The 19,666-nt window shown below is 39.0% G+C and overlaps 2 protein-coding genes across 3 annotated transcripts; both read left to right on the top strand.

Annotated features, from left to right (window-relative positions):
• Positions 1-2: 2 nt before the first annotated feature.
• Positions 3-1,779, top strand: LOC110033166 (auxin transporter protein 1-like; the record flags this gene model as incomplete). The annotated part of the gene is made up of 2 exons (XM_020737060.1): positions 3-377; positions 1,471-1,779. Coding segments are annotated over 2 exons (594 nt in total), but the record flags the coding sequence as incomplete, so codon positions are not given.
• An 8,372-nt stretch (positions 1,780-10,151) lies between these two features.
• On the top strand, positions 10,152-13,945 carry LOC110033164 (putative pentatricopeptide repeat-containing protein At3g13770, mitochondrial). Of its 2 annotated transcripts, XM_020737059.1 has the most exons (3): positions 10,152-10,369; positions 10,685-10,981; positions 12,248-13,945. In XM_020737059.1, exons 2-3 carry the CDS (start codon positions 10,771-10,773, stop codon positions 13,678-13,680), a joined length of 1,644 nt encoding a protein of 547 aa, XP_020592718.1. In that variant the 5' UTR covers positions 10,152-10,369; positions 10,685-10,770; the 3' UTR covers positions 13,681-13,945. The 2 variants fall into 2 exon arrangements, with proteins under 2 accessions (XP_020592718.1, XP_020592717.1); XM_020737058.1 differs by having other exon boundaries at positions 10,152-10,981.
• The last annotated feature ends 5,721 nt before the right edge of the window (positions 13,946-19,666 follow it).

The following is a 19,666-nucleotide window of genomic DNA, read 5'->3' as shown; positions in this document are numbered from 1 at the left end:
CGGCGGCCGCCATGTACTGGGCGTTCGGCGACGGACTCCTCGACCATTCAAACGCCTTCTCCCTCCTCCCAAAGACGAGATGGCGCGACATGGCGGTGGTGTTGATGCTGATCCACCAGTTCATCACCTTCGGCTTCGCCTGCACCCCGCTCTACTTTGTTTGGGAGAAGGTCGTCGGGATGCACGACACCAAAAGCATTGCCCTGCGAGCCCTCGCCCGCCTTCCCGTCGTCGTCCCCATCTGGTTCCTTGCCATCATCTTCCCTTTCTTCGGCCCCATCAACTCTGCGGTTGGCGCGCTTCTTGTCAGCTTCACCGTCTACGTCATCCCCTGCCTCGCCCACATGATCACCTACCGCAGCGCCTCTGCACGCAAGGTATCTTCCTCTTTGCCGGATCTCAGTCCAAATTTTCCTTTTGTAGTTTCACTTGAATGACTCTGTGAAATATAACTATAATTGATGCAACACAATCAGAACTTGTGCTGGTTAGAAAGAATGATAGATTTGTCACATGAATGCAATTTTATAGTCAGAGAAATGTATATCATATATTCTATTTAAATTTTGGTTATATGGTTTGATTGTTATTGGTTGTAGAGAGTGTGATTGTCAATTAACATAAGAATTATGGGGCATTTTGATGCATAACACACTATTATTATATCAATCAAGGTTAATTGACGTCGGGCAGAATTAAGAGTTTCCTTGTTTAAATTGTTGAATTAATTTGTGTATCTTAATTGTACGTACACTTTTCTTATAGCTGAATGATTAGATTAGGAATATGTATTATTATAAATTATTATGTATTATTAGGATACCTAAAATAGATTTTAGAGAACACTATAGATTAGAATTAAACCGAAGGAAAAAGAGCATTTAGCCTATTTTTGTTGTGGATTTACATATCTACCGCCTAAACTTTCATATTTACATGCAGCACTTAAATGTTTAATATCACATCAAAATGACATAATTTTGACTTTTTAAAACTAAAATACATATTTTCATGCAATGGTTTAAAACACCAAAGTGTTATTTTGCAAATTTGAAACTTTTACCATTCAATTCCTATGTATTTGCATATCTAACACCAAAATTCCATTTTATTTACATGCCAGCTTATATTTTATTTTTTAAAAGTTAAAATGATGGGACTTGTGATGTGACGCAAAATTTATGGGTGTTACAAATCTAAACAGCAATGTTCAGGTGTTTAGATATTTAAATACAAATGAATAGCCTAGTATGTTTTGTCGATGCATAGAATTTTTGGAAACATTGAATATGGCAAACAGTGGAGTGTGATGTTATTCCTCCATCACTGCCTTTGCCTGATAATCTTGCATTTATAACCTATGGCCTACCTTTGATTAAGCCATTTTAACTACAACTTCCATGTTTGGTATTGTTCTTTCTCTTAGCTTACTGATGCATTATATTTCTTAATTTGTAACTCTGAGAGCAGAACGCAGCAGATAAGCCACCATTCTTCCTGCCCAGTTGGACCGGGATGTATGTCGTGAACCTCTTCATTGTGGTTTGGGTTCTTGTGGTCGGGTTTGGCTTTGGCGGCTGGGCCAGCATCACCAATTTCATCAAGCAGATAGACACCTTCGGACTCTTCGCCAAATGCTACCAGTGTGCCAAGCCTACGGTCTCTGCCCCGCCACCTCGCCACCATTGAATCCCCATCTCACCTTCTTAAGCAGACCGCTGTGCTTTACAGGATGCGTGCTTTTAGTTAGACTTTACTCTAATGGGTGCTCATGTATGAAAGTCAGGCATGGTTTGTTCCTACTGCTGATATATAATTGTACTGTTATTGATCACAAATTTAACAAAGTATTGGTGGTTGTATCGGGCCGCTGCTGGTGGTTTGTTTTTTGATTTTTTTTTAAGAAAATGAATGATATGGGATGGTGTGTTTGGATTCCTTCTTAGTAGATGTTCAAGTAATGTCATAATATCAAATGATTGTGGCGTGGTTCTAATTATTACGATCAAGTTCCAGAGCCTTAGAAAAACCGCAAGCCTGGGTGGAAAAGATGCGGACAATGTGAAAGCTCACATGCCATGAAATGGATTTGATTGAAGAAGATTTAGATTTTGTTTAGGAATATAAGTTGAAATACATAATAGATAGGTAATAGAACATTTGTGATTTTATTAAGGAACCAGATTACTATTCTTATATATATACATATTTCTATTACATTATATCTATCCCTTCCCTTTATTATATCATGGCTTCAATGACCTGCCACATGGATGAAACAATGATAAGCTCAATGGAAAAAGCAGTTTTGTAGTTTAAAATAAAAAGGGGGATTTACATACATGCCATCTAATATATCTCATATTACATTTCTTACACCTTAAAACTTTTATTTAAATGAGTACCACCTAAAAATAATTTGTGATAAAAAATATCACTTTGTTATGGCTCTCATTATTTTCCAATCAAAATTCATAGGTGCCCATTAAAACACTTGACTCCGCCTCGAGCTCTCCCTTCTTGCATGAGCATCACCCCTTTCTCTTCGCTTGCATCATCCTCATCGATTTCTTCTTCAGTGGCTTTCTCCTAAATTAAGGCCTTAATTCTTTGCCACCCCTTCGCTAAATTCTTCCCGATCTTTCCCTCCTCACCTAAGGCACTACTCCTTTCTCCTCCCACTTGCATTTTATACCTTTACCAAGAGCGCGTCGACTACTCTCAGCTGCTTTCATTTCTCACTTGCGGAATACGCAGCTACTTTTCTTTTAATACGCTAAATTCTCAACTCATCGCAACCCAAGTAGAGAGAGAATTTAATGCTCATAAATTACAGTTGGTGCAATATCTCAGTTTGGTAAAAACTCTTCTCGCCCGAATTGAAACATACCAGCTCATTCACATAATTCAGGAGCACAACACCTAAGTTGATGCCCTCTCCAAGCTTGCTACTTCAACAACTAGAGATCTCTATAAAAGAAGGTGTATTGAGGAGATAAATTTTCCTAGCATCAAAAGCTTATGGGTGATACTGTCAATAGATGACCCAAATGAGTCATCTTGGAAAGATTTCATCATCTCCTTCCTCCGAGATGAAACACTGTCAAATGATACTACTGCATCAATTCACCTTTGGCACATGGGTGCCAACTTCATTCTTATTGGGGATAAACTGTATAAAAAGACATTTTTAGGTTCATACCTCAAGTGTCTTCTTCTATCTAAAGCTGATTGCGCTCTGCGAGAGGTTCATTACGGAATATGTGGGGTATAGCTCTTACTCTTCAAATAATAAGACAATGTTTCTATTGGTTCACAATCAAGCAAGATGCATTAGATTTTGTGCAAAAATGCAAGTGTTGTTAATTATACTTCAATCTTACGCATACATCACCAATAGAACTCGTGTCATTTCAGAGTCATTGGCATTTTGTCTAATGTGGGGTAGATATCATGAGATTATTTCCAATATATACTTGATAACGAAAATTCATCATTTTAATTGTTGACTGCTTCACTTTGTGGGAAGAATCAGAGCCGCTCGTCAAGATCGCTGAAGTAAATGCCAAACAGTTTGTTTAGAAAAACATTATTTGTTGCTTCGGGCTCCCCGTCAAGATTATCACTGATAATGAGATTCAATTCTCTGAGAATGTGTTCATATCATTTTGCAAAGATCTTCACATCTAGCGGGTGCACACTACTGTAGCGCACCCCCAAATGAATAGACAGATAGGGGTGATAAATCAGATGGTGCTCAAGGGATTGAAGGCTTATCTTGAGAAGGCTGGAGGGACCGAGAAGTAGCGACCGGTCAGCATCGTTCTACCGAACTCCGTACTTTATGGGAGAGACTTTGGCTTGTGTATTACTTGCTCTAATGGCTTGGCCTGAATACCCCAAGGGCTAGAACAAGAGCCAACCAAAAATTTCTTCTTCCAATCCTTTATTTTGTTCGCTGCCTTGAGCATGTGAAGTTTTTTGCTCATTGAAAATATGAAAAATCCCTTCTTATCCACCTTGAATTTAAGGAAATGCTTGAATAGGCCAATGGATCATGAGATGCGCTCTTGACGACAGTAAAGATCGAAGATCATCACAACAACTATGGAGTTTGGTAGCACCTGCATCAGAATGACTCCATATGAGTTGAAGATGCTCAGGAGCTCGTTACATAAAGGTTTTCTTTAGGTCATATTTCAATTAGTCCTGATAGAAGGCCAGATCTCTACCCTTAACATTTGTCGCCCTAACCAACCCCGGAAAGATGCTCAGGAGCTCGTTACATAAAGGTTTTTTTAAGTTCATATTTCAATTAGTCCTGATAGAAGACCAGATATCTACCCTTAACATTTGTCGCCCTAACCAACCCCGGAATGTTCCAAAGGGTGACGTCGTCATACATATCGTACTTTCGCCACAACTGCTTCGCCTTGTTTTCTATCGATAAGGAGGGGACAATGCTCTTGATGGAGCCAAAGAGGGTGGGGAAGTACTTCTAAGCCATTTCAAAGAAAATAAAGAACGACCAGAAGGCAAAACAAGAGAAGATTTAACATTAAGCTCGGGTGCAAAAACTAGAACACATAAAGTGAGAAGCAACGGTTTCATACCTTATTTGTAGAGCAGACATGTAAAATGTGGCATCGCATAATGATAAGTCTTACACTAAACATTTTTTTTTAAATTTATTCAAATGTCATTTAACTTATAAATAACATTATTATAGGTCCAAAATAAAATGTTTTATGAGTTAGTCTACCAAGGCCTTAGTCTGCACGTACCCCCTCTGAGTTAACCTTCAGAGCACCATCGCCCCTTCTATCCTAAATTGTTCCATTCGATCAATATTGTAGTAGAATTTACAGGCTTGCAGACTCGTGAAGTACTCTCAGCTCACACAACACTTCAACCAGTCTGTTCTGCAAATAAGTTACCTCCACCTACAAAGCTGACAGGGTTGAGCCCAAGGACATCAAAGGGACTGAAAGATGAGTTAACCTTCAGAGCACCATCGCCCCTTCTATCCTAAATTGTTCCATTCGATCAATATTGCAGTAGAATTTACAAGCTTGCAGACTCGTGAAGTACTCTCAGCTCACACAACACTTCAACCTGTCTGTTATGCAAATAAGTTACCTCCACCTACAAAGCTGACAGGGTTGAGCCCAAGGACATCAAAGGGATTGAAAGCTCTCGCTCAAAATTGGTGGCCAAGCCTCCAAGCGCTCCTTTCAAAGAACCAATCCTCTCCGCGAAGCACTTGGTCTCCCTGTATGTTGCTCGATGGCCCCCAAGGGAAGGTGATCGTTGTTCGATCCGCTCTTGTTCAGTACCAATAGCTAGCAAAGGGTCGAACGACCGGTTTCACCCCGAAAGAACTGCCGACGGAATTCCCACAAGCTCACCATGCATATCGGACACTACAGCAAGAACAAACTACACAATATTTTTTGACTGACTGACATCCTAGTGTTCCTCTGACTCGACCAATTCATCTGTATAAGAATAATGCCAAGAAACTATTAACTATCGGTGGCAGCCAAAGAAAGCTTTACATACCCAAATATTTATCTATTGAGGAGAGGGTCACCAAACATCTTATCCCCCTCTCTTGCTGCAAAATGCCTTCAACTTCTTGCAGTAGTGGCTATAGGGAGACTCCGATCTAAGTTCCCTACGACCTCTTTCCACCCTCCTCCACGCCCGCAGCCAAAGAAAGCTTTACATACCCAAATATTTATCTATTGAGGAGAGGGTCACAAAACATCTTATCCCCCTCTCTTGCTGCAAAATGCCTTCAACTTCTTGCAGTAGTGGCTATAGGGAGACTCCGATCTAAGTTCCCTACGACCTCTTTCCACCATCCTCAACGCCCCTAGCAAGCGACCACTGCTGGCCCTCGGAGCTCACTCCCATGCAGGCTTGGGAATTGTGGTCCCTCAACGAGGAACTTTCGACATCTGCCCCTCAGGACTATTTTTCTTTCCTAACCCTAGTTGTCTATACAGATGTTGAGGGCCTCTAGCCTACTTTGGGAAGGATCTCAAATTGTCTGACATAGTTTAATTCAATTAGTTGGGGAAGAATAACAATGATGAATGCAATGTCAAGCCTGTGACCATAGTTATAAAATACGCTAGGCACAAAATTCAAAAGAAAAAAAATTATTAAATCAAATTTCTCAAATTTAGTATCAGCGAATGCTAATAATTTCTCTGTCCTTATCGTAGCTGTCATTTTCATGGGTAGAAAAATTCAGAGAGTTAATATGAATACTCTGATGTTGTTAGCATGGATCTCGAAGCAATTAAACAGCCTAGATGACAACCAGACGATCGAGGCGTTCTACCGCTCTACGACCAACTGCGTGATCAAGAATCCTATGTCGAAAGATCTGAACGACAAACCACGTATGCAGTTCCGACCGACTAGAGCGCCAATGGAAATCTTTAATTGCGGCCAATCGACCAACCACTTTTATAGCAGGGGATGAGATCATCACTTGACCAAATGCTTCCGCCGACGGACACAAGGCACAGTTGCCACTCGGCTGATCTCCTCGGTCGGCCAAATTAGGGCAAATCGGCAAAAAATTACTATCATATTAGAATTCAAATTGCAATATAAATATAGTTGAAATCTGTACAATTAATTGAACATCAAATGAATAAAGTACATATTTCATAACTACTCCTTCCTTTCTGTAATTGTACAAAGTATGTCTCTACAAATATGTGACAACAGTACAAATAAAGGGATGACCTCTATGGGTTTTCTCTCGACAATGAATTATGGGCTAATCATACTCTATCTTCCTCCTCCATCTGTTTCTAACTCTCAAGATGTGTTCACAAAAGACATTTTAGGATTCAATAGTCGGCTATCTGACTTTTATTAGGTTGCCTTTGAATTTCTTTGTTTGGCCTCATTTCTATCTGTAGCTTTGATATTTATAAAACATAATACTAATATTATATTATATGTACGTATTATCTTTCATTTCTTTTATATTACATTTTCATGCTTTTACTTTACTTGCGCACCCTTAAATGTTGGAGCTCTGAGCCCATGGTGATTCAGATATTATATGTACATATTATCTTTCATTTCTTTTATATTATATTTTAATGCTTTTAATTTATTTGTGCACCCTTAAATGCGGGAGCTTTGAGCCCATGGTGATTCGGACTGCCTAACGATTTGTTGAGTGTGTCGTTGCTCCTGAGTTGATTGACAGACAAGGTGGCTGAACCTGGAGATTATGGCTTGTGTTGAGTTTCTCAGCAAAAGGTGCAGTGTGCTGGTGCTTCTTGTTCACGGGTGAAGGAAAAAAAAAAAGGCAATTGGTGTATGGTCAACCAACTGGGTTTCCTTACGGTTGAGGGAGGTGGTCGATGTTACGGTGGTCTGCTGGACACAGGAGAAATTGTATTTTTGTAAATCTCCTTTTGGATTTAAAACAATGGTTGACCGAGCTATGTTGGCTACTACGATGGAGATGGCCAGGAAGGAGCGGAGCAACAGGCTAACACAAATACCCGAACGATCAAATGGTCGGTCAGTGGTTTTGACGACCAGAGATGGAATCGGGCGGCAGACAAAGACCACACTTTTGTTAGTTGGTCGGCTGATATAGGCAGCTGGACAGGGAAAATGTTGGTTTCCCGCAATCTTTTTCTAGGTTTCCTGCATGTGTTCCAGGACCACCAGCTTTCCCATGTCATCTTGACATGCTTCAACTCCGACAATAACGTTGTTAGGGTTAGGATTAGTGAGAAATTATTCTGTCATAAGACCTCACACTTTCCTCGGCACACCGACGAAGTAATGAGAGACCTCACGCTTTTTATGAGTTCGAGGAAGTTATTCTTCTGCTCTCATTTCCACATATTTATTGTTTGTCTTCAGACAAGTGTTCGCTCTTTCGACTTCGCAAGAGTCCCCGAGTGTTTGCTCTTTTGACTCCTAAAAGTCCCGAAGTGTTCGCCGAACTTTTTCATGACAACCACTTTGTGGTGCTTTACTCATAGCCACAACCTTTCAGCTCTAGATATTTCATACTGCGAGTTCCCTTGGGCCGAGTGCCACCCGAGGAATAAAATGTGGGGGCAAAGGGGGGAGAGGGGGGGAGAGAGAGAGAGAGACGAGTACTTGCCCCGTCGAAGCGAATGGGGTGTTCCTAGGCTCATGAACATAATTTATTTCACTCAAATTGTTGTGTTACAAAAGACGGGAGCTAAAAGCCCCTCTACAAGAAAGGGCCATTCTATTTATAGTAGATAGGATGATCAATAAATAAATTACAATGTTGCTCAAAGCTGGATATTTTAGCCTTTCTTGGGCATGCCCGAGCTGCTCATCTAGCATCCTTCTGACCATCTAACCTTCTTTCAGTTGTGTTGTACCCTTTACAATATATAAATGATGTCAACTTATTTGATAATGGATAAAGAAAGTTCTAACACTCTTTTGACGCTTTTTATAATATGGAAATGTGATATTTTTATGCTATTGACTTGAGAATGTTTCTTATATACTTTGTTTATATCCATATTTATTTGTTCACATCATTTATGCATAAGTCTATCACCACCATGCTCGAAGAGAGAAAAACCACTCTTTTGACGCTTTCTATAATATGGAAATGTGATATTTTTATGATATTGACTTGGGAATGTTTCTTATATCTTTTGTTTATATCCTTATTTATTTGTTCACATCATTTATGAATAAGTCTATCACCACCATGCTCGAAGAGAGAAAAACACTGTTTGTATATTTGTGGCTGGTGACCAATCAATTGGGTTGTCGACCGATAGAGCTTGCCGGCTAAAGAATTGAGGTGATAGATATTTACGTAAGGAAAATGCCTACCGATGGAGAGTACGGTCGGCCGCTGAAGGCATGGCTAAAAGAATGCCGACCAAAAAAAGGGGTCAGCGGAGAGTATGGATAAAGCTTCTTTAAAAAATCCTTTGTTGAATGTGGATGAAATGAATCAAGCAGGCCGGCGAGCCTCCTCAAACTCGTACATTAAAACTCGAGCTCGAACTTGATAAAATTAATCAAGTTCGAAATCAAGCTTGGAGTGGCTTGAACTCAATTCAAACTGGTTTACACCCCCTACATGGGGCTGACAAGATCATGGTTCGACACTTCTCATGTTGTGTAGGATTGCATACCTCAAAGCCTCATTAATTTCCTTCCTCTTCCAGACTTGTTTCCTCCTCACTGTAAGGTTATCAATTTCATTAGCAATCTCCGGCTCACCCATTAAGAAATTCTTAACAGTCTGAATGCGTCAATTGCAACTTGTAAGTTGATGGCTGATACGAAGCATCGCCATCTGCAGTTCCAAGTGGGAGATTAGGTATGGAATCTCTAAGATTTCTTCAATGATTTAAATCTCTCTTTCTGTTTGATGGGGACAAATTGTGTGATAGTTGTAGCGTTTTGGATCCCAATCATTAAAATTTCTACATCAGTTTCGCTTACCCGCCAAAAATGCTTGCCAAAAGAAGCCCATTCCATCCCTCCAAAATTTAGCCTTATCCATTACACAAGTACACATAACCGTTAATCTTGCCGTCGGCGGCCTTTTGAAGAATTTGTCCTGAGCCTCGGGAAAAACTCACCATCGGCGGTGTCGATGGCGCTGTCGATGCCCTAGTTCAAATCTCCACATTTTGGTCCTTTTTGCTCCAAATCTGCTCCTTTTTGCATGTTTTTGCTCCATTGACTCTAATTCATCATTCCTGCAACAAAACATCAAAAATACCTTTCTTTAAAGTGAAATATCATCAAAAACACCAGGTAACATAAAGAATGACAAAGAAGATGGCCGACAAAGGAAGGCCTACCGATGGAGAGTACGGTCGGCCCGCTGAAGGCATGGCTAAAAGGATGACGACCAAAAAAAGGGGTCAGCGAAGAGTATGTATAAAGCTTCTTTAAAAAATCCTTTGCTGAATAAAGCTTATGTGGATGAAATGAATCAAGCAGGCCGGGGAGCCTCCTCAAACTCGTACATTTAAACTCGAGCTCGAACTTGATAAAATTAATCAAGTTCGAAATCAAGCTTGGAGCGGCTTGAACTCAATTCAAACTGGTTTACACCCCCTACATGGGGCTGCCAAGATCATGGTTCGACACTTCTCATGTTGTGTAGGATTGCATACCTCAAAGCCTCATTAATTTCCTTCCTCTTCCAGACTTGTTTCCTCCTCACTGTAAGGTTATCAATTTCATTAGCAATCTCCGGCTCACCCATTAAGAAATTCTTAACAGTCTGAATGCGTCAATTGCAACTTGTAAGTTGATGGCTGATACGAAGCATCGCCATCTGCAGTTCCAAGTGGGAGATTAGGTATGGAATCTCTAAGATTTCTTCAATGATTTAAATCTCTCTTTCTGTTTGATGGGGACAAATTGTGTGATAGTTGTAGCGTTTTGGATCCCAATCATTAAAATTTCTACATCAGTTTCGCTTACCCGCCAAAAATGCTTGCCAAAAGAAGCCCATTCCATCCACTCCACTCCAAATACTATTCCCTCTCTTCCCATACATTTCTCTCCCAACCATCAACACAATTGAATCTACCACCAGATTCGCATCTCAAAAATCTATGCCTCAACGGCCGACTAAAAGAAGCTCTTTTTGAAATGTCCATTCTTGGAACAGATGTGAGGTTTCGAGGCTATGATGCTCTTATCACAGAGTGTGTTAACCAGAAAGCTTTAAGGGAAGGACAACTAATTCATTCTCACATGATCAAGACTCATTATCGAGCACCGACGTACCTAGATACAAGGCTGCTGATTATGTATGATATGTGTGGGAAGTTAGATGATGCACGGGAAGTGTTTGATGGAATGCCACAGAGGAATATTGTGACATGGACGGCGATGATTGCGGCTTATTCTCGTAGGGGTCTCCAATCTCTGGCCATTTGCCTCTTTCTTTGTATGCTGAGAACAGGTATGAAGTTTTGCATTTTTGTGTTATGAATATATGGATTGATTTGTATGGATATAACAGGTATTATATGGATTGTTTTTTATTACTCTTTTTGAGTTTCCGGATTTGCATGAGATCTAATTGCATGCCCAATTAACAATTTTGTATGATTTACTATATTTTTTTAGTATTAGAAGTTTGATAATTAGTTAATTTACTCCGATTTATGATCAACAAATTTATTTGGCAACTCTGGCTCAATATGATCTTGTGCAAACTAAATGAAAGCTATGGGGACGACTAGAGGGGAGATATTATTGCAAGTTTCGGGATAGTATTGGATATTTATAAAATTTTTTATCATATAAATCAAGATATTAATATGATATTAATGTAGAGCATTTTTCTCACTTGTGCGAGTTTTACGCAACCGGTCTTGGCTCATGGTTCATTCTACCACATGTTCTTTTTCAACATATGAAGTACATGCTCCTTTTATAATTACATTCTGCTATGGCGAAATGCTCTTCATTATTTGACTATTACCCCTGTGATATTCTTGGTCCAAGCATTCACATCTTGGACTTCGAAGCGCTTCTCCATGAGCTCAATTCTATGCATCATGCTGTCCAATACTTCTTACCTAATGAGCTCAATTCAATTCAATCCATAGGGAGTGAAAGCTGAAACCAAGAATGGTTGCTGGATTCATTTTTGGACAATGGAGAGCTTGTTGTACCATAAAAAAGTTGAAGCCAAAGATGTACAATTAGGATAAGAGAATGAATTTAACCTTATGCTTATAGCCTAGTAAGCTTCTCATCATGATCCATATTTGAAGAGTATGGGCCTACAAATTTGTGGTGATACATGTTCTTTTTTAATTAAAAAACAATATTGAGTCCTAAGCATGCCCTATCTCATAATCTTTTATTATTTTCAGAGTGTTGTGTTTGTTCTATTTCCTTATTTGTGTGTCATAAATAATTAATTGTTTACCACAAATGTATCTAGTGGATTTTTGTTTATTTGGTTTCTTTGCCATGAGTTATTGAACATGGAACATTCCTAATCTCCTGGGCTTCAAGTCCAGGTGTTCCTTTCTTTTGAAATAGGCCTACTTGTCTATTCTTTATACATTCTCTTCATTTCTTGTAAAGTTTGATAGAACTTATTTTAAAAAACATGCTATGTTAACCCTTGAAAAATTAATGTTTTAATTCATAGATGAAATTATTTTTAATTTCCATCATGAAGTTCTGAGTCCTACTTCCTAACACTTTATAGGTATTTTTCCAAACGAGTTTACGTTGGCTACTGTGCTAGCCTCTTGCATTGGCCCTCATGGACTTGAGCATGGAAGGCAAATGCACTCTCTTGTTATCAAAAACAACTATAACTCACATGTATATGTTGGGAGCTCTCTTCTTAACATGTATGCAAAAGCTACTAAAATCCATGATGCTAGAAGGGTCTTCGAAGTCCTTCCCGAGAGAGATATTGTTGCTTGCACTTCTATTATTTCTGGTTATGCCCAATTAGACCTCGATAGTGAAGCCTTGGAAATGTTTCAAAAGCTTTATAATCAGGGAATGGAATGCAACTATGTAACATTTGCTAGTCTTCTCACTGCTCTAGCTCGGCTTTCGGCATTGGAGTATGGTAAGCAAGTTCATGGTCTTGTTATTCGACACCAGCTTCCATTTTATATTGTTCTGCAGAACTCTATGATTTATATGTATGCGAAATGTGGCTTTCTCTTGTATGCTAGGAGAGTTTTCGACTACATGCCTGAGAGAACTGTAATTAGTTGGAATGCAATGTTAGTGGGATATGGTGACCATGGTTTGGGGAGGGAGGTGATGTCTTTGTTTAAGTCCATGAGAGATGTGAAGTCAGACTCTGTTACTTACACAGCTGTTTTATCAGGATGCAGCCATGGAGGATTGACTGATGAAGGTTTGGATATTTTTGATAGCATGGTTAAGGACAAAGAAATTGAACCCGAAATTGGGCACTATGCGTGCGTCATTGACCTTCTTGGACGTGCTGGGAGAATAGAAAAAGCTCTCGAGTTCATCACGAATATGCCATTTGAGCCGACGATTGCAATGTGGGGTTCATTGCTAGGTGCTTGTAGGGTTCATGGGAATGTTTCAGCTGGAGAATATGTTGCTCAAAGACTTCTTTCGATTGAGCCAGAAAATGCTGGAAACTATGTGATTCTTTCCAATATTTATGCTGATGCTGGAAGATGGGACGATGTGGTAAATGTGAGAGAAATGATGAAAGACAAGACAGTAATTAAGGAACCGGGAAAAAGTTCGATCAATCTAAATAAGACGATTCATACTTTTCACTCCGGCGATCGCTCGCATCCTCAAAAGGATGAAGTAAATGCGAAGGTGAGGGAGTTGTGTGAGAAGATTAGAGAGATTGGCTATATTCCTGACTTGAGCTGTGTGTTACATGATGTAGATGATGAGCAGAAGGAGAGGATATTGCTTGGTCATAGTGAAAAGCTGGCAATAGCATTTGGGCTGATGTTTAGTTCTCAACATGGGATTCTGAGAGTAACAAAGAACCTAAGGATTTGTGTTGATTGCCACAATTTTGCGAAGTTGGTTTCGGAGATTACCACAAGAGAATTACTGGTGAGGGATAGTAAACGTTTTCACCATGTGGCAAATGGTTCATGCTCCTGTGGAGATTTTTGGTGATTGATATTTTGATTGATGACGCTAATAAAGCCTTAGTTTGTGCCATGGAATTTGATCTCACCAACGGATAGAAGTAAAAAAAGTAAACACTTCAGTGTCATATTGTGATTAATTTATAACCATGATTCTAACTGGCTCTATGGTTGAGTAAATTTTCGATATGGACGTAAAAAGGGGGCATTTACATAACCACCCATTTTCTAAGTAGTTGCATATCTAACTCCTAAACTTTACTTTTTAACATTTATGCCACCTAAATCTTTCATATCACATCGAAAATATCATTATTTTAACTTTTAAAATGTGAAATTTACTTTTCATGTATAGATAAAGTGACATGTGTGTGTGTGTGTATATCACATATGTAAATACATATTAAAATGTGAAATTTACTTTTCATATATAGATAAAGTGACATGTGTGTGTGTGTATATCACATATGTAAATACATAGGAATTAAGTGGCTATATGTTGTATTATTGCAATTTAAGTACATTTGATGGAGTAATGGAATGTAGCTGTTAATCTTTTCATTTAAGCTGTTTATGTGATTCATTCGACATTGCACTTTATTTTGTGTTGTGTTTTGATAAAATAATATTGACATTAAGTACTTTTAATTATATTGTTTTTTTTAATAATTTATATAAAAAAAACATGCATGCTCATGATGCACATGTCCTAGTTTTTATTGCTGTCTTTTCTCTGTATTCCTGTCATGTGCGGATCTTGTTTTTGTATATGTGCTTCATATATTGTTTTCTTTTGTTAGTTGAAGGCTCCCTATTAGAATTCTACACACACTAATAATTCAATAAAATAAAATTAAAGATGCTCATGCCTATTTATTGAAGGAACTTGCAAATTACAATTAGGAGTGTAAAAGAGTTGAGTCAACCTAGAGTTACACTAAACTCGAGCTCGACTTGTGAGATATATGATTGGCGCTAGCTCGAGCTCGACTCGAGCTCATGACATGAGCTTGACTAGAGCACATGTTTGAATCGTCTTAGTAATACATGGCTCAATCTCAACTTGAAAGCTCAATTTTGATGAATGTATATTATAATTTTATGGAATAGTATAAGCTTTATTTATTCAATGAAAAGTAAGATTAATTAGTAAATTAGTTAATGTAATCGCGCTTAATCGATAAGCTCGCAAGCTAAGTCAGGCTAAGCTCGAGTTATGAACTCCTTAGCAAGTCTAGTTCGAGCTCACTCAGTTCACTTGTGCCCCTAATCACAATCTATATGTTTCACGCGAAGCTTTCGCATAATGATCTCAAGAATGAGCAAGAAATTGTTTTTTGTTCATGTGAATCGCTAAAAGATCTATTGTGATCCCAATGGAAAGGCAAAATTAATAAGATAGTAAGTAATACTATTATCAGACCTAATATAAGAACCAAGCCCAAAAATATTATAAGATATTCAATAGTTAGAGGTAAATTATTTGCATGTGATAATGTAAATTTTAAATTTTGCTCAATGTACCTTGCCACTCAAATTAACAGCCCTTTTTAGCATAAATAAAATGATTCCATCTATAGTAAGATTTTATAATCAATATGATTATATGAGCAAAAGTTTGAACTAAAGTATGTTATTTTTTATGGGAGTCTATACTAGTTGAATTATGATCTATCTGTAAATCATATCCTAGGAATAGAGTGTAAGACGAGAGTGAGAGATAGAGATAGAGATAGAGAGAGAGAGAGAGATGCATGGTAATGAATAATAATTTGTGAGGAGAATGTAACCCTTTCTTTATGTAATGATCCACTATTTATAAAGAAAGGGGGTATAATATATGAAGTTATATTTATGCGTTTGCTTTAGTGGGGGTATATAAGTTATTCTTAGTATTTAAACTTTGCGGGCCCATAGCTTGGTTGCTCTCTGGCTTGGTTAACTGAACAGGTGGGGTACAATTAACCGCAGTATCATTGTCTCTCAATATATATTCCATCGCGATTAACTAGCCTTAGTACCATAATAGGCACTGCCGGTGAACTGGGTTGAATGGGCTTAATAAGCATCGTTGGTCAGCAACGTATGGTATGCGTCACCGGTTGGTTGATCTCCTTCTAACAAAGGGTTGGCAAGGTTGACCGAATCAGCTTAGTTTTGTCGATCAGATAGTCAAGTCACATCGTCGAACCTCGATCTCTGATGAGCAACTCATCTTGATAGAGCAAAGTTAGTTTATCGAGTAGAGAGTAAATCTTTGTTACCTGGCTACCCTTAGACAAAGAGATCCTGAGGGATGACTAAGAGTTGTTCTATTGATTCTTGATGATGTTTAGCGAGACTGTTGGATGTTTCCAATCCAATTGTAGGACCTGAGGGGTCAGCTCCTCCCTTAGGATGGTTTTATTTTGGGGAATGGTTTGGATCACCCCGTACATCGCTTGTAGTCGAACCACTCATGTTCGAGCCGTTCGGTTTCCTTGCTTGGTCTTGGCCTTGATACGCTGGTCGGATAATTGGGTCTTTAGGTATTTTGTTGGTGGGCCTCTTCTTTAATATGTCCTTTCTCATTTGTACAGTTAGATCTCCTCGAGATTCATGCTGGCACTTTTTCTATATATATATATATATATCTCCTCGAGATTTATGCGCGCGCTTTTTCTATATATATATATATATATATATATATATATAGTTATCTAATTCTTTTGCTTCTTAGAACTCGTACTACAATAAGAACAAGTGCACTTAATGTAAAAAGAAAATTTCCCTCATGACCGATCAATGATACAATGATTGAACTCAATGGGTTTTGTGCCCTTTGTTCCTATAAATAGGGTGTCAAAGACTAATCTCCATCATCTTCTTCTCATCTCTTTCTTGTCTCGGTTGACTAAATTCCAAGCGCCACCATGGTGAACGAGATCCGTCTTTGAAATCCAATCCCTATAATAGGGCAGCATGCCTTAAGGCTCTTAAAGAGATGAAAGCGCAATATTATTTAGAGGGTGATGTGTGATTGTCCAACTCGCTCCACCACCGACAGCGGGTGGTCACTCAAACAGAGGCTCATGGTCCATCAGGCAATTTGCTTGCCAAACTTTCTATCCCAAATCTTTCCGAGTCTCAAACCCTACCTACTAATTGGGACGCACAGGGTGTTGTTGGTACCATGGCTTTGCTCGAGGTGCAAGAAACTACCGATGCTAAATTGTCGCTTTAGGCGCATGAGAAAGTTGGTGAGGGCGAGGTGTCATTTAAAAAGTTTAAGTGAGATCGAACCTTTTGTATAAGGGGTTTCAGTTTTGCTAATCTAGTTTTTATTCTTCTCTAAAATTCTTTTTTTTTATATTGTCCATTGGTGCAGCCCGGCTTGTTATGGAGATTACGATCGTCGATTCACCTTCGATGGACATTAATATGGATTCAATCGCAGTTCCTGTGGTTGTGGATCAAGGACAGTTTGGAGGAGATCAACTCTAAGGCTTCAATGAAGGCACGAACCATCTGGGTGGTCCTAGCTAGGCCCATAGGAAAGCAACTGATGGATGCTAAATATCCCTTGGTTCGTTGGTGCACCGTTTGCATGAGATGGAGGACTCCTTTGGTCGAATAGGCTCCCTCAAGCCATGGAGATGCGTGGGAATTTGTCCTGTGTTGAGAAGGTTGATCGGATGGGAAGGGGCCCTTTGTGAGGAAACAAATGCCCTTAACGAGGAAATGGTCGCACTTTGCGCAGGGCTACTGGCCATCCGGGAGGCATCTTCCATGTTTTGGATCTAGGTAGAAATTGGTTGAGTAGACCGAATTTAGTTATGGAGAGAGGTTTTATATAAAAGGCTACTTCAGCAACGACATGTCTAGGTTGAAGCAGTGAGTGAAATCCTTAAAAATTATTTCACCTTGGAGTAGCTTCCAAGTAGTTGTAATTTTTAATTTTCGAAATAAAATTAAATTTTTGTCTTTAATCATGTGTCAATGTTCTATGAGTGTGGTTTTGAGATTGACTAATTATGCTCCTGCTCCTACGATGGTTCATCTTCTCTTCTCACCTTATAAATAATGGTGAGGGGGTTTTGCATCACACGATGATTTCTTCTTCCACTTCCAGGCTTCCCTCTCCCAATCTTCTTTTCTGTGTTTCTTTTCGATGGCTCCCAAGTTCTCTTCACTATTCTTTGGCTCAATTTCGACAAAAGAGATGTTCATAATGACTGCAAACCAGGTGGAGCGTCTTCATAAAACTTGTGTTTATGATCTAGTCGTTCAACTCTAAGTGGTAGAAAGCTATGACTGAGTGACAAACAAGTTCAGAGAAGATCTTGTGTTATACCGAGACCAATTCAAAATTAGCTTGTGGTTGGAACTCCACTATGAACTCTGAGCGATCTTCAACAGTTACAGGTTGTTCCTGCACATGTCATGTCGAACTCCATAACGACAATCATGACTTACATGATCTTTTGACGCTGGAAAGACATATCATGATTGACAGACCTATTCATTCACATGTACACATTTCCGATCGGTAGGGACAGTTATGTCCAGTTCTCGGGCAACTATAGATTTTAGCTACTATAGTTGAAAAACAAAATCAAGGACTGTAAGATGCGCTTCCCGATCGACTCATTAACTGGTGATTAGGGTATATGTGTCCTCCTGATAGGTGGTGTAGTTAATAAGGTGAAGTCTCTATAGGATCTCCTCAGTGCTTATGAAGCAATAATAGAGAGTTTGCAGTTGTTGTGTTTCAAGTATCTTGAACCATAAATTCTCAAAAGGGTGTTGTGGTCAAAAAAATTTGGGTTAATGACAAAGGAGCTCTGGGTTGCCTCAGAAGCCCAAGAAGTTTCATGAGAGAAAGTGATTGCTACTCAAGCTATTGAGAAGAAACCATGAGAGAAGGCTACCCTCTCGAAAGCTGCTATGGTTGCTGGTCAATCAACATATGTGATTGTTCATGTCGAGGTTAAAACCGAAGGTAGGGAGTTTGTTTTTTTATGTATCCTTAACCACTCTTATTGTTTAGAAAGTTTCCACAAGTGAATTAATCATTGTTGAGATGAAAGCCAAAGATTCTTTATAAGGTGTGGACACTTCGAAAGCACGCCATGAAGAAGATGTTAGGACACCAAGTGTGGTGGCGTCGAGCAGTTTCGAGGGAGATGCTTTGGTGGGGTAAAGCTAGTCGAGCATCTCCCATTAGTCTGATTGAGATTGAGTATGATTCTAATCATGAGCCTAGGCCAGTGTCTTGCAAAGAAGAGGTACCCCACTAGGAGGGGAAGGCCCTCATTGCAAATTTGATGTCCCATCTCCTCCTCCTTCCATGCAGAAACATAAAGGTTCCTTACTTCCATGGGTTCCTTTGGACTATCACTGAAGAGCTGCGAAGAGCGGTATGCCATGATTGACATGAAGATGGATTGACATTATGATTATTCGGTGCTAGTGTGCTGCCCTTCGGTCATTGTTGAGGTCATATGGTCCCTCAATCCTGCACGTTCTGAGCTTTATCAGGCGGCCAACAGATATCATTTGATATCCAGGGAGGCCTTACATTATCAATCAATGGCTATGATGCATGCACATTTATAACTAAAGAGCAGCGCAATGATAGACACTTTCTGGATGGTGACACTCGCTCCACAAGCCCCGAACACTTGTCGGAAACATCCATGATGTGCTTGATTTAAATAGTATTAAATTAAAAATGGGATATGCGTGTTAGACACTCATGTGTTAAATTAGTGAATTAATTTTCTTAAAAAAATATTTTTTAAACATCTAAGATACATTTTTAGAAGTAAAATTTTAAACATTTTTTTTATTTAAAGTTTAAACATATATGTTCGACTTATTCATTCAATTTCTTTTTTCACAAATGGGCTTATGTGGTTCGTCAATCATTCGTGTGGGTTGGTATTTCTTGTTTCGGACATCTTAATATGTGAATGATAATGCTATTAAATTTCTTATTTTATTTTTTTATATTATTCATTATATATATATAT

Source organism: Phalaenopsis equestris, unplaced genomic scaffold, assembly GCF_001263595.1.
Source record: "Phalaenopsis equestris unplaced genomic scaffold, ASM126359v1 Scaffold001104, whole genome shotgun sequence".
Taxonomy (NCBI): Eukaryota; Viridiplantae; Streptophyta; class Magnoliopsida; order Asparagales; family Orchidaceae; genus Phalaenopsis; species Phalaenopsis equestris.
This window is presented reverse-complemented; position numbering and strand designations above follow the sequence as displayed.

What these genes read in the sequence shown, in the direction of transcription:
- LOC110033164 (XM_020737058.1), top strand. Translation starts at nt 10,504, where the DNA reads ATGCTTGCCAAAAGAAGCCCATTCCATCCACTCCACTCCAAATACTAT. An exon ending in TCTTTGTATGCTGAGAACAG is followed by an intron (nt 10,982 to 12,247) that starts GTATGAAGTTTT and finishes AACACTTTATAG; the next exon opens with GTATTTTTCCAAACGAGTTT.